At 36.6% G+C, this 12498-nt stretch overlaps 1 protein-coding gene across 2 annotated transcripts; it reads left to right on the forward strand.

Annotated features, from left to right (window-relative positions):
- The first annotated feature begins 273 nt into the window (after positions 1-273).
- Positions 274-12388, forward strand: LOC116307520 (mucosa-associated lymphoid tissue lymphoma translocation protein 1 homolog). 2 transcript variants are annotated; one of them, XM_031717795.2, is made up of 15 exons: positions 274-445; positions 2108-2328; positions 3273-3637; positions 4188-4322; positions 5010-5153; positions 5790-6053; positions 6566-6604; positions 6938-7062; positions 7481-7743; positions 7937-8014; positions 8155-8276; positions 8855-9004; positions 9124-9272; positions 10168-10275; positions 10539-12388. In XM_031717795.2, the coding sequence occupies exons 3-15, from the start codon at positions 3313-3315 to the stop codon at positions 10647-10649; spliced, it is 2013 nt and encodes a 670-aa protein (XP_031573655.1). In that variant the 5' UTR covers positions 274-445; positions 2108-2328; positions 3273-3312; the 3' UTR covers positions 10650-12388. The 2 variants fall into 2 exon arrangements, with proteins under 2 accessions (XP_031573655.1, XP_031573654.1); XM_031717794.2 differs by lacking the exon at positions 2108-2328.
- The last annotated feature ends 110 nt before the right edge of the window (positions 12389-12498 follow it).

A 12498-nucleotide genomic window follows, 5' to 3' on the forward strand; every position in this document is an offset into this window, starting at 1 on the left:
GACAACCGGCATCTATCGGTACTCCCCAGGGAAATAAGTATTGCACACTTTCAATGAAATTTGAAGAGGATATCATAATTATAGAAACCAACAGTGCGAAAATTTTTAATAAACCTGAGTATTTCACAAATTTTGATTACATTTTGGAAATAATCTGAGAAGTTTTTTGTAATCGTAATCTTGCCAGATGTACCCTAGGGTGTCCCCCATAGAAGATATGTGCATGACTGAAGGAGGATGACCTCTGAACAAAAATACACCGTTCAAAATATCCCCGGGAGAAATATGAAAGTGAAAAGTGCAGAGATAGAACCACGTAAACTAAGTGACTTCCTCACCAAAACGTTAGCTCAGCGCATAGAAGATATACAGCGATCCTATTAAAAGTCATCAATACATATGAAACTTACTTACTATTTTACAAGTGAGGACTTCATCTAAAATGGTGAGTGCACTAGTCATGGAAAAGTTCCTCATACAGACCCTATGATCAAGAAATATTACGAAGTCTATAAGCTTGTTACTGGTTAAGCTCAAATATATTTTTGCTATAAGGTGTTAATGTTTTTATTCATTTTTATATTTTGATAAGTTAAGCTTATATTATAGCTAGAACAAATCATATAGGCTAGCTTCCCGGGTAGCTTATTATATATAAGCACCAAAAAATGAATCGAAACCAGAAATTAATGTTTCCTAGTTTTGTCTTGATATGTTTTGAATTAATAAATAGGCTGAAACAGCTTCAATCTTGTATTGCACAACCAACAGCAATGGTTTATTGGTAGAGTGTCAAATAATTTGCTAAATGTAAGCTAATCTACTACTTAAGATGCTCAAATTAGGACTAACTGGCTGAAAATCAAGTGTCATTAGTATCATTACCCATGTGATTATAGAAAATCATGTGATTGTACTGATTGATCGCAAACTTCAGATTATTTCTCAATAATCACCTAAGAGAATATAGGATTGCCCAATGCGACATTTGTTGTAACAATAATAACAGTTATGACATACAGTAGCCACAATATAACGTGTACACTGATTGGTTAATTAGCATGCACAAGCATGCATCCAGGAATGGTAGGTGCACACTGACATAGTTGAGTATTGTGTGCTATGTCGTTGCTGTTGAGGGTGGTTAATCAAATTCTTGTAGCTTCAACTGTGGAGTGCCACAAGGCTCCATTCTAGGGCTTGCTCTGTTCATGTTGTATACTGCACCAATCACGGATAATGTTTGTAGCTATTAACATTAACTTTCACTGACCTATAGGCTTATGATTCTCAGCTATATATTACATTTTCAACATCATGTACTTCTCAGCTGGACAATGCAAAGCCTACATTTGAAGCCTGTGTGCACGATATAGACAAGTGGATGTTGCAGAAAAGTCTTAAGATAAATGGCGGCAAAACCGAAATCGTATTACTATCATCTTCTTTTTGTCCTAGACCCTCTATCAACTCTGTAAATATCGCAGGTCATGACATCTCACTTTCTGCGAAAGCATGCAATATTTTATTGGTGTTATACTTTATGAAGATATATCTCTCAATCAATATATTTCCTCCATTTGTAAATCTTAGTTTTTCATTTAAGGAACATCTCTATGATCAGAAAACACATCAGTGTTAGGGCCTGTGAGACACTATAACAGTCTTATTCACACACTCATCTCTTCTAAATTGGACTTCTGTAACTCCCTCCTTTATGGCCTGTCAAAATCATCTCTTTAAAAGTTATAGCTTGTACAGAGCACTGCAGCCAGGGTACTCACCTTTTCTCATAAATCTGAGCATATTACTCCTTTTCTGCATATAGCCTTCATTGGCTACCCATAGAACAACGTGTCCAATACAAGATCTTATTACTCACCTTTAAATCTCTTAATAACTGTGCTCCTTCTTATCTTTCTGATCTGCTTACACCATATAAACCTACAAGGACTTTACGATGTACTGGTCTTAATCTTCTGTCAAAGCCCTCTAACGATCCAATTTCCTGTGATAAGAGAACCTTTTCTTGCGCAGCCCCTGAGCTGTGGAATAGTACTCTCCCTATCAACATCCAGTCATGTACTTCTCTTTTTTCTTTTAAAAGCTTACTTAAGACCTGGCTCTTCAAACAAGCATATCCTGATTAAGATTGATCAACGTAATTTTTTTCGCTTACTCCAACGAAAGGACTAACATCTGAAACGTCAGTTTCACAAAGCTTTTTACAGTGATCCAATTTATCTACAAGCTAGTTCCTACTGTTTTATTGAGAAACACCGACACAGTCCATGCTAGTACTCTACTAGTTACCACCAAATAATTTTTGTGAGTGTTTTATAGTTTTCTTACTTTGTTTTTGATAATTACCTGTTAGTTATCTTCAAATTTAATTTTAATTTTTTTTTAAATATTTTCACCCTAGAGTTTACACTGCCTATACATTGTATATAAAATTTATATAATACACATTGTATGTACTGTTTAAAAAACGAGTAGGAGTGTTTTATCAGGTATAAAAGCACGAGGCGTAGCCGAGTGCTTTCATACCTGATAAAACACGATCTACGAGTTTTTTGAACTGCTTAAAACACTCATGAACAATTTATAAGATTTTGGTTCAACTGGAGTCACCATACACGTCACGAACATGGATTTTTATACTTCGATAGAGATTTGACATCACGGTACCCTGCGAGCAGAGTCTCCTTTTAACTCCTCTACGGGCGAGAGAGGAGTTAAAAGGAGACTCTGCTCGCAGGGTAACGTCACGGGCATGCGCAACCAGATTCAATAGAAGCTCCCACACGTTGGATATTGTGTGCCAAGGCAAAGACAGGCACGTTAGTCAAAGATCATTAGGGTTGACTATGACCTTGATGAAGCTCTATGTCTTCATCTAAACTTGGATGCATACTTCATCCCTGATGAAGTCATCCTCATAGTATTCGAGTGGTCTTTATATAAAATCACTTGAATACTAATGAAGAGGACTTTATCGGGTATAAAGGTTCATGCACGTGATGAGTATGGTGGCTCCAATTGGACCATAAGCTTATGAATTATTAATGAGTGTTTTAAATAGAATTTATTGTTTACAAGTATATTTTTGAGCATTTATGTACATAGTTTTTATATTCATACCTTGTAAAGCAGTGTTGAACATTGGAATCGTTAGCATAGCCCCGACTCTTGACCCTGATTGTTTTAATGACCCCTCCCTGGTAAAAAGTGAGTGCTCTCTAAATACATCGCTTCAACTTATTTTTCAGGAGGTGAATTATTATTGAATTGACTTATTTATGGTTCACTATGGCTTACCAAAACAATAAAATTGACGACCTACCGCCAAACATAAAAAAAGAACTTGCCACTGCTCTTGACAGTCGAAACTCATCTAATGGCAACTGGCGTGCACTGATACAATTGATGTCACCTACAGTTGTATATCAGCGCAGTCAAATTGAAAGTTTTGCAATGACCATTCTACAACCCCATGGAAGCCCAACTAGAGCTTTGCTCACTGACTTAGCAATTAGGGGAATAACTGTGCCACAGCTAGTAAGGTGGATAAGTCAGCTGCACTCAAGGACACAAAGCCATCAGCTACAAGCATTGCTGACATTGTTTCAACAGAGTAGGTTCATAAAGTTTGTGTATGAATAATAATTGCCCTACAACACTGTGACGTCACATCAAAGCAATCTATTGTTTTAACGCTAAGGATCATGGTCGCCAGAGGGGGCAAAATAGAAGCAAAACGAATTAAATCACAGTAAAAAATGGTTAATTAGACAGGGAAAGGTGATAACAGATAAATGTTGAACTAAAATGTATCCCGAACAAAAGAAAATTTCACCTAAATTCCTATCATTCTTACCCATGTAAACAAGCTGTGACGTCATAATGTTATAGGTCAATTGTAGTGGATGATCAGATTTGTCTTGTCATGATCACTATTAAAGATTGCTTAGAGATATGTTATGACTGATTAATAAATTAATGATTGATAGATAAAGTAAATGTATTATCATTATCATCATCAGCATCATTATTATTATTGAAATAATACTAGTCTATATTGTTTCATTAGAAACACCGACGCAGCTCACACTAGTTTAGCTAAGTTATCTCTTCTAGTCTATACTAATTAATTATTATTTGACTTCTTCTTCCAATTTCATCAGTGCCTTTGGAAATAATAAAACAGCCAAATGAACTGTATCGGCAGCCTAAAGGAAGTTCTGTTGCAATACACTGTGAAGCATCTCCTTCTACCTCACTATCATATCAGTGGTTTAAGAGAAAGGAGCCCCTAGCAGGTGATGTTATAAATTATGCTCCATTTAACCTTTCACTTAATATCTTGCCCCTGATTGGCTCCAATTGCTGACAATCCTTGGTAGCATCTAAAATTATTGACATGATGAATGTCTTATGTGTAGTTTTTTTCTGCAGTTAATACCTCAAGATTAAGATGCACCTTAGACAAAAGCCACCACTCTGTCAAATTTTATGAAACCCCTATTAAGCAGTCAACTACTACTAATAGGCTACTTTGCTTCTGCCCGAGGGTGAATGCTTAATAGGGTTTGACTGTAACCAATATATACATATTCAATAATTTCGGACCAACGTTTTGGACTTTTATCTTATTTCCTCATCAGAGCTAGCATACATCACTTCAAAATGTACAAAACACAATTTCGTGATCGAAAATCAACACTGTCATTGCGCTCATTAATGAAAGTGCTAAGTTGCCTTACAGGAAAATCTTTGTGTGGCAACCATCTGGTATCTGTTTTATTCCTCATACTTATTAATTTTGTAATCATAGCTTTGTTATTTTTAACGAGTTACTATATCATCCTCAAACTCATCAGCTACTGTAAATATTGTTCATATGATTTGATAGTCCAAAAATTAAAATCAGATTTCTGTACAATTAAAGCTAGAAAGAGATTAATGCAGTTTTTATACTTTATTATTTTAATTTGATACACGCACAGGTAAGACTCAACCATTTCTTCAGCTGTCAGATGTTTGTCAGGAAGATGAAGGTTACTACATATGCAGGGTGGCTAACACTACTGGCCAGTATGTATTTAGTAATTGGACCAAAGTGGAGTTGACTGATTCAGAAAACCATCTAGGTAAGTCCTTAATCACGCCACTGCTAAAAGGTAAAGGTGATATATTTTAGTTATAATGCTAGAATGGTTATGACTCAAATCTCCTGAGCCAGGATCATTATGAAGCATTCGAAGGTGCATTCTTTACCCCCTCAAACTATTAGTGCTCCTTATTAAGTGCATTTAAAGGCACAGCCACACAGAACAGATATAAGTCCAAACACTCATGGAGATTGAATTGTGGACCTCTAGCTAGTATGAAGGCCATGAACTATAACCAACCTTAAAAATAATTGCTACTATATTCCCGTTTCTTCTTATTCACAATTGCATGGTGAAAAGTAAATTGTAGTGATTTAAACTAACCATTCATTAATCAATTCCATCAAAGATAATAATCAATGAATAATACAAAAAGTGATGGACTATTCCTTTTTTGATACCCCACCCCCCCCCCCCCCCAAAATATATTAAGAAATGCAGTCATTCTAAATTTCAATTTTATACCTCATAATAAAATATACCAAAACACGGATTTTTACTCCTAAGAGATACAAAAAGCATATCTGGTAAAGTTGCCCATGGCCCCAGGGATCCAGCCTTCCCAATTACACAATGCTATGGTGAGTGTACTGATATATTTCTACTTTTTCATAGCTAAACCTTTAATCACGACACAACCTCGGTGTACGCAGATAGCGTTGGGTGGGATGCTGTGTTTGTACTGTGATGCAGTGGGTGATCCAGCACCAGAATATCAGTGGTACAGGAATGATTGCCCCATCCCAAGAGCTAAACAGAGAGAATACAATAAAACTAACATGAGTCTCGATGATGGAGGAAAGTTTTTCTGTATTGCTTCAAATAGCTCAGGACAGACTGTATCAGATGTGATTGATGTGCTGGTTGTGAAACATTCAGGTAACATTATTACTACATTGAAATCACCAATAACATTGAAATTATACTAATTTGACAAGAATGCATATAAATGATCCAATTAACCTGTGCAATAAGTATTAATGTAATCTGTAGGATTTTAAGGATATGCTGGGTGGGAGGTTGAGCCCCAAAAAATCCTTCTAGGCAAGTGATATTATAAGTGAAAACTAACAAATATCGATAATATAAAGTCTTTAGTTGACTATAGAAGGATATGCCTAAATTTCCTCCGCCACGCGTCGTGCTTCTCCAAACACTTCTCTCGTGTTCCACCTATTTTCGCGTGCTATATAACAGCACACAGCACGCGCGCGCGTTTTCTATTTCTTCATAAACTATGTCAATGTCACATAGGCTGGCAAAGGCGAGCTTCACACATGGACTTTAAAAGTTCGTGCAATGTTATATATTGTTATTATTACTATTATTATTATCATCATCATCATCATCATCATACTAAAATTATTACTTTTTTTCTTTACCGCGCTTAGCACTATCACCAACAACGACTCGAGGAGTTGAACGTGGAGGTAATTACATGAGTGAACACTTTTACAATATATTATAGGATTTCCAATGATTGTGACTTCGATGACCTTCTGGGAATCGTTTATGCACAGCGATTTTGCACACTCATTGTTTTTTGTTATTGCAATATTTTAAAGGTTACTCTAACACTAAACTCAAGGAGAGCTTTCGTCCATTAACGTCATCATGGTTCCCATTTTACTAGTGTTTCCACCATGAGTCTTTTCTTCTCGAAGCATAACCCGTTAAACAATCGAACATTAACGCCATATCTTGGCGCAGGAATGTTTAATCTGTCCTCTGTATTTAGGCTTATGTTTCTTTTCTGGCATCAGTTTCCGACAAAATTGCTCTGCTCATTGGTAACAAAGATTACAAGAACGGCAAGTTAAGCAAACTTTATCATCCAACGAACGATGTCTGTGATTTGGCTGGTATGCTTAGAAGTATTGGTTTCAAGGTAAGTATAGGTTTTGCCATTGAGAACAAGCCAGCTGAGTGGTGAACGAGGCGCGCAAAGAACAAATTATGAGCTTGAAAGAACAAAGCAAAAATGGCGGTAAAATGAAATTGTTTTTATTCTTCCTTTCCATATTTTTGCTTCTTGTAGGCACGTACAGTATATTTTAGTCAAAAAATAAGGAAATTGTCAAAGAAGGCATGATTCATAACAGATCCCAGGCGTTTGGACTATTCGTATTTGTTGCCTATATATAAAAATAACCGTTTAAAAGACGATATGTAAAGCATCGGCTGACCAACCTCAGTAATCACCCGCCATGGATAAATGTAATCTAACATCTCTTCGGTTTAAAATATAACTGGCTTGTTTAAGATTTTTTTTTTTCGTAAGACCAACAATTTTCTCTTTGTTTTAGGTCGTATCTCTCGTTGATCTAACGTTAGCAGAGATGAGATTTGCCGTACAACAATTCTGTAAATTGCTTGACAAAGACATGTATGCTCTTTTCTATTTTGCTGGTCATGGTTTTGAAGATGGGAATCAAAGTTACTTAATGCCAGTTGATGCTTCTAACACGTACGACACCAAGGAGAACTTAAGTGCATCAGAAGTCATTCAACCTATGCAAAGTAGTCAAGCGAAACTCAATGTTATTCTCTTGGACAGTTGCAGAACTAGGTAAGTGTATTCATGGTTGAAAATATGGTAACTGAAGTCAGGCATAACTAAGGGAATGAATCAAAAACGAGTTGACTGGGAATATATTAACTATTTGTTTTCTGTAACTACTTTTTACTTGTCCTGGTAGTTTATACCATTTTTTCATGAACGCTTTCTGTTAATAAATGGTCCAGCTTCTTACTCTTACCAGGCCATCAAGAACAGAAACTCCACGACCGGATCCTGGTTTAAATATTGAAAAAAAGAATGTTATCATCGCTTTTGGTTGGTAAGTATGCTCGATAACAGAATGTTCATGAATCCTACACATTCTTCAAGGTCCCCCTCAGCAGCCTCTTTCCTCCGAGGTCAAGCTACGATCAATCCACCTTACTTTGTTGTTATCATTATTGTTCTTGTTTGTTTAAGCTGTTCAAGAAAACCTGTTTTCGAAAATGAGGCCAAAACAAATGGCTATTTTGCTATCTATCTTTTGAAGAACCTGGGAAAAGAGGACGATGTTGATGCCGTTCTAAGAGATGTTAGCCGAGGTAAAAAGGCCTAAAACACTGGGAAGTTTGAATTATATCAACTACTAATGATTTTTACTAGATTGGGAAATTTGAAGATTATCATGCAAGGAGAAAAAGGAAACTAAGCGACACATGTTTTTTTTTTTTTTTTGTAATATTCAATATTCTAATAGACTTTCCTAAACGGTTAGTTGCCTTATACACCTATTTCAGAAATCGTTGTCGCACCAAAAGCCTCCAGCAACAAGCCAAGACCGCAGAGAACGCCTGTACTTTTAGCTGTAATTAGTTTATTCATGGTGCCTTTTCATTTATTGACTTCACAAATTGCTCCAAGCAAGGCTGCTTAAGATGATAATTAGTGTAGAGCTATAGCCACTTGCATGAACCATGAATAAATCAATTATAATTAAAAGTACCGACGTTCTCTGGAGCCTTGGCTTGTTAGTTGAGGCTCTTGGTGCGACAACGATCTTCGAAATAGGTGTATATGTAAATGCACCAAGTCTTGACATGCTTTGGCCAGTTATCAGGTTGAATATATCGGAGGAAAGAGATCACAATGCTAAAGTACGATTTTTCGTGTTATCTTGAAGATATAGACGATGAAGATATACGAGATCCTGAGAACGACCAGAAGCAAGTAGTCTTCAGACAATCAACACTTACTGAAGCCTTGTCACTTCGAGCCCCCTTAAATCCCAATGCAATAATAAACAGTACTGATGGCTGGAAAGCTGCACATGGTAATCATCAAATATTTTATCTTTTATTGGTTATTCTATTTCTAGGAAAATGGTAACTTTTTTTTTTTTTTTTTTTTTTTTTTTTTTTTTCCTTTTCTTTTCTTCCTTCATTTCTAAAGAAATTCCAGAAACGCCCATTGAAGTTTTTAATGAAGATGGTTGCGTCGTAGACCTTATGTTTTATGCAGAGTTTTCAAACGTATTACTGGTCAAAGCACGTGTTCAAGAAGGAAGCGAAGCATTTGTCAACTTCACATTAGACCAAAAGGTAAAACGTTTGATATTATAGCTCACTAACGTATCGAGGTTTTCTAGGTCATGTAGAGGAGAGGAGGGAGGGGGAAGGGCAAGGTACCATTTTCCGCCAATAGGCGCGTACGCTTTTTTTTCGCTCGTGGATACGCGAAGCGTGGAAACGAGATATTGTGAGGGGTCTGAATATGCAAATGTGTCACTCGCTCACTAAGATGTTAGCAGATCGATAATTAAACGTTTATCAATAGTCTATCTGCTTACGAACGTTGCGCGTTTACTTTCGGACTAGTTCCTATCAGCATTTCAGCGAATCAGCATTTCAGCGAATCAGCATTTCAGCGAATCAGCATTTCAGCGAATCAGCATTTCAGCGAATCAGCATTTATGTCGAGTGGAATAATGTCTAGCACTGAGCATGCTCACACTAGCACATGGCTTTACCTTTGGACTATTTTTATCAAAAGAATCAAGGAAAGATCTATGCAGGTTGCATGCATGAGATAAAAAAATAGTCTCCTGTACTTACTATAAATGAACACAAGAAGCATAAAAAATATAACGAACTAAAAATGATTCATTTACGGCATCCAAGATAATTCGTCGGATTTACGTAGAAAAATCAGCGAACAACAACAAAATCTGTCAGTCTTATCATACACACTTGAATGAAGACAAGATGAATAACATTTCTAAACGAATTTTTATAGAATATCCCGGCCGCGTATTTCACACTGTAAGAATAAGGTCAAGATATACGAATAATAATGCAACGTATAATGAAAAGTATTCTCTTGGACGCATTCCTCCAGAAAAATGTATAAAACTTGTCAGTAATGTTTGAGGCATCGCCACAGTTATCAATATATGTCAACTAACATTCCAATGATTCTCAATGTTGTTTGATTAAGGAATGTAACGGCTGTGTAATGGAGCAAATTACTGAAAAGGAGCCAACGCTGCCAGATCGATTTCGTTCCAACCAAGCCATCAGGATAAGGGATCTTCAGCGACTTAAGGTATCCTCTTACTCGTACTGTTCTCACATTCAAGGGAGTCGGCATCACTTTTACCTCTTTTTGCTTTCTAAATGTTATATTATAGTTTTATTATTCATATAATATAGCCTTCTACGTATCCCTCTTTGTTGTCATTATTATGTGAAGTAACAATGTAGCGCAACTTAGTATGTATCCTGCCACCCTATGCTTTAAACAGCCTAGACACGCCCTTGGTCAATATTGGATTGGTATTTATATTAGCATTCATCTTTTTTTGACAGGGGGATTTAGTTATCAATCTTGAAATTAGAATTGAGAAAGAATCAAAGCCAAAATCAATTCAATACAGAATGAAGGACAAGCCATTATATGCAAAGATTGTTCAAGCATAACTATCAAATTTATTGCAAGATGTCCAATGTGTGGTGAATCACTTTCAAATAATCAGTATAGAATAGCACAGACAGAATTTTGGTTTTGTTTAGGTAGAGAACTCACGGTGGAGTGGTTGCAGGTTGAATGCTACTGTAAAAGTACAATTTCCCCGTGTGCCCAACATTGCAACAGCAGTGAGTCAGGTTGCGCTTACAAAAAATCAGCATCAAATCTTAATAACCCATCCCCCTAGACATAATTAGTTCGATATTGGTCCGCGACAACAACGCTCTCGGACATTCCATACTGTATATAAGGTTAACTTCGGGACAGGTTCGGCAGAATATCTGCATAAACACAATGACCAATACTATTAAAATGTGTGTTAAACGCCTCAGCAATGTCGGGTGCCCAGTTGAGGGTTTGATCATCTATTTTTTATTCCGGATATATTAGTTACTTTCCGTTAACGATTTTGTAACTCATTAAAGCCTGGTTCACATGATCGCAGACGATCGCTCTCGATCGCTCGATCGCAGAATCCACTCAACCGAGGATCTCAAATCGAACTGTTCACATATGATCGCAGCCGATCGCCGGCGTTTTGTTGACACCTGAGTCCGCGAATTATCACTCAGCAGTAAAACAAAGTACGATGCAGATTCAACGTGGACTTAAAAAAATAATCGCTGGCAAATCAAAAAAGAAACGTTCGACTTAATGATCATGAATACTTCATCAGTGGAGTCATCACTATGAAGAACAGGACGTGCAATCTTAAAATATACCCCCAAACGACAGTTGTTTACTTGCCTATATGGCTTACAAACGTAAATTAGCATATATAACCGTGTGTTGATACTTTTATACCAGTTATATCTAAAAAAAAAAACTAAAAAGAAATGCTTTTTCGCTTGTGAAAATCAAAAATATACACGTGTTTTATTGAAAACTGAGCATTGTGGGACACCTTCCAATCTCACGATCGCAGAATTCTATTCACATATAATCGCAAACGATCGCAACCGATCGCAGGAATAGAACCCGATTCTATTCCTGCGATCGCAGACGATCTCAGACGATCACAGGCGATCGCAGAGCTGTTCACATATAATCGCACTCGATCGCCAGCGATCGTCTGCGATCATATGTGAACCAGGCTTAATGAGTTTCCACGTTTTTCATGGATTTTTCTTCTTTGCATCAAGATTGTCAGTGAAATATCTAAGTTTTGCTAGCTTAATAGAGTTGTTTACCTCGTTTCTATCTTTTTTTTCTTCCCAGATCTTGTGATCGTTTGTTTGTGAGTGCTTTCTTTTCAAAAAGTCCCTCTTATACATTTTGGACATTAAATGTCTAGAAATCCAGGGGGACCTTTTGTTGCCAATTCTCTTAGTCTTTACAGGCGCGTCTTTATCAATAACACTCATTAAATGGTGTTTCCACACATTCCACATTTCATTTAGATCATTTTATGCATAGAAACATCACTCCATCGTAGCTGACTTAAGTCGTGAATAAAATAATCATTGTTAAAAAGATTTTTAACTACATAAGTTTTGTGGATTCCAGATCACATATGTCTTGATTTACAAGTCATATAAATGAGACAATTACCACTTATGCCAACTTGCATTACGCCCGAGTTAGAGACTTTCTCTGGGGAGTTAGTTAAGTGAGTTGATAATCCTATTAAAAGCATATACGTACTATAAATCTAAAATTTCACTACTAATTAAAAACTTTACTAAATAAATTCGTCTTAATTGGTCTTTTGTCTGGCAGACAATGGTAAATTGTTCCATAACGCTAGGGCTGCAACCATGAAGGATCGATTACCCATGGTTTTCTTAGTGGGGAACTGCG

This window comes from Actinia tenebrosa, unplaced genomic scaffold (genome assembly GCF_029948245.1).
Source record: "Actinia tenebrosa isolate PJP-AT-01 unplaced genomic scaffold, QUT_ActTen_1.0 PGA_scaffold5__44_contigs__length_20552954, whole genome shotgun sequence".
In the NCBI taxonomy this organism is placed as follows: Eukaryota; Metazoa; Cnidaria; class Anthozoa; order Actiniaria; family Actiniidae; genus Actinia; species Actinia tenebrosa.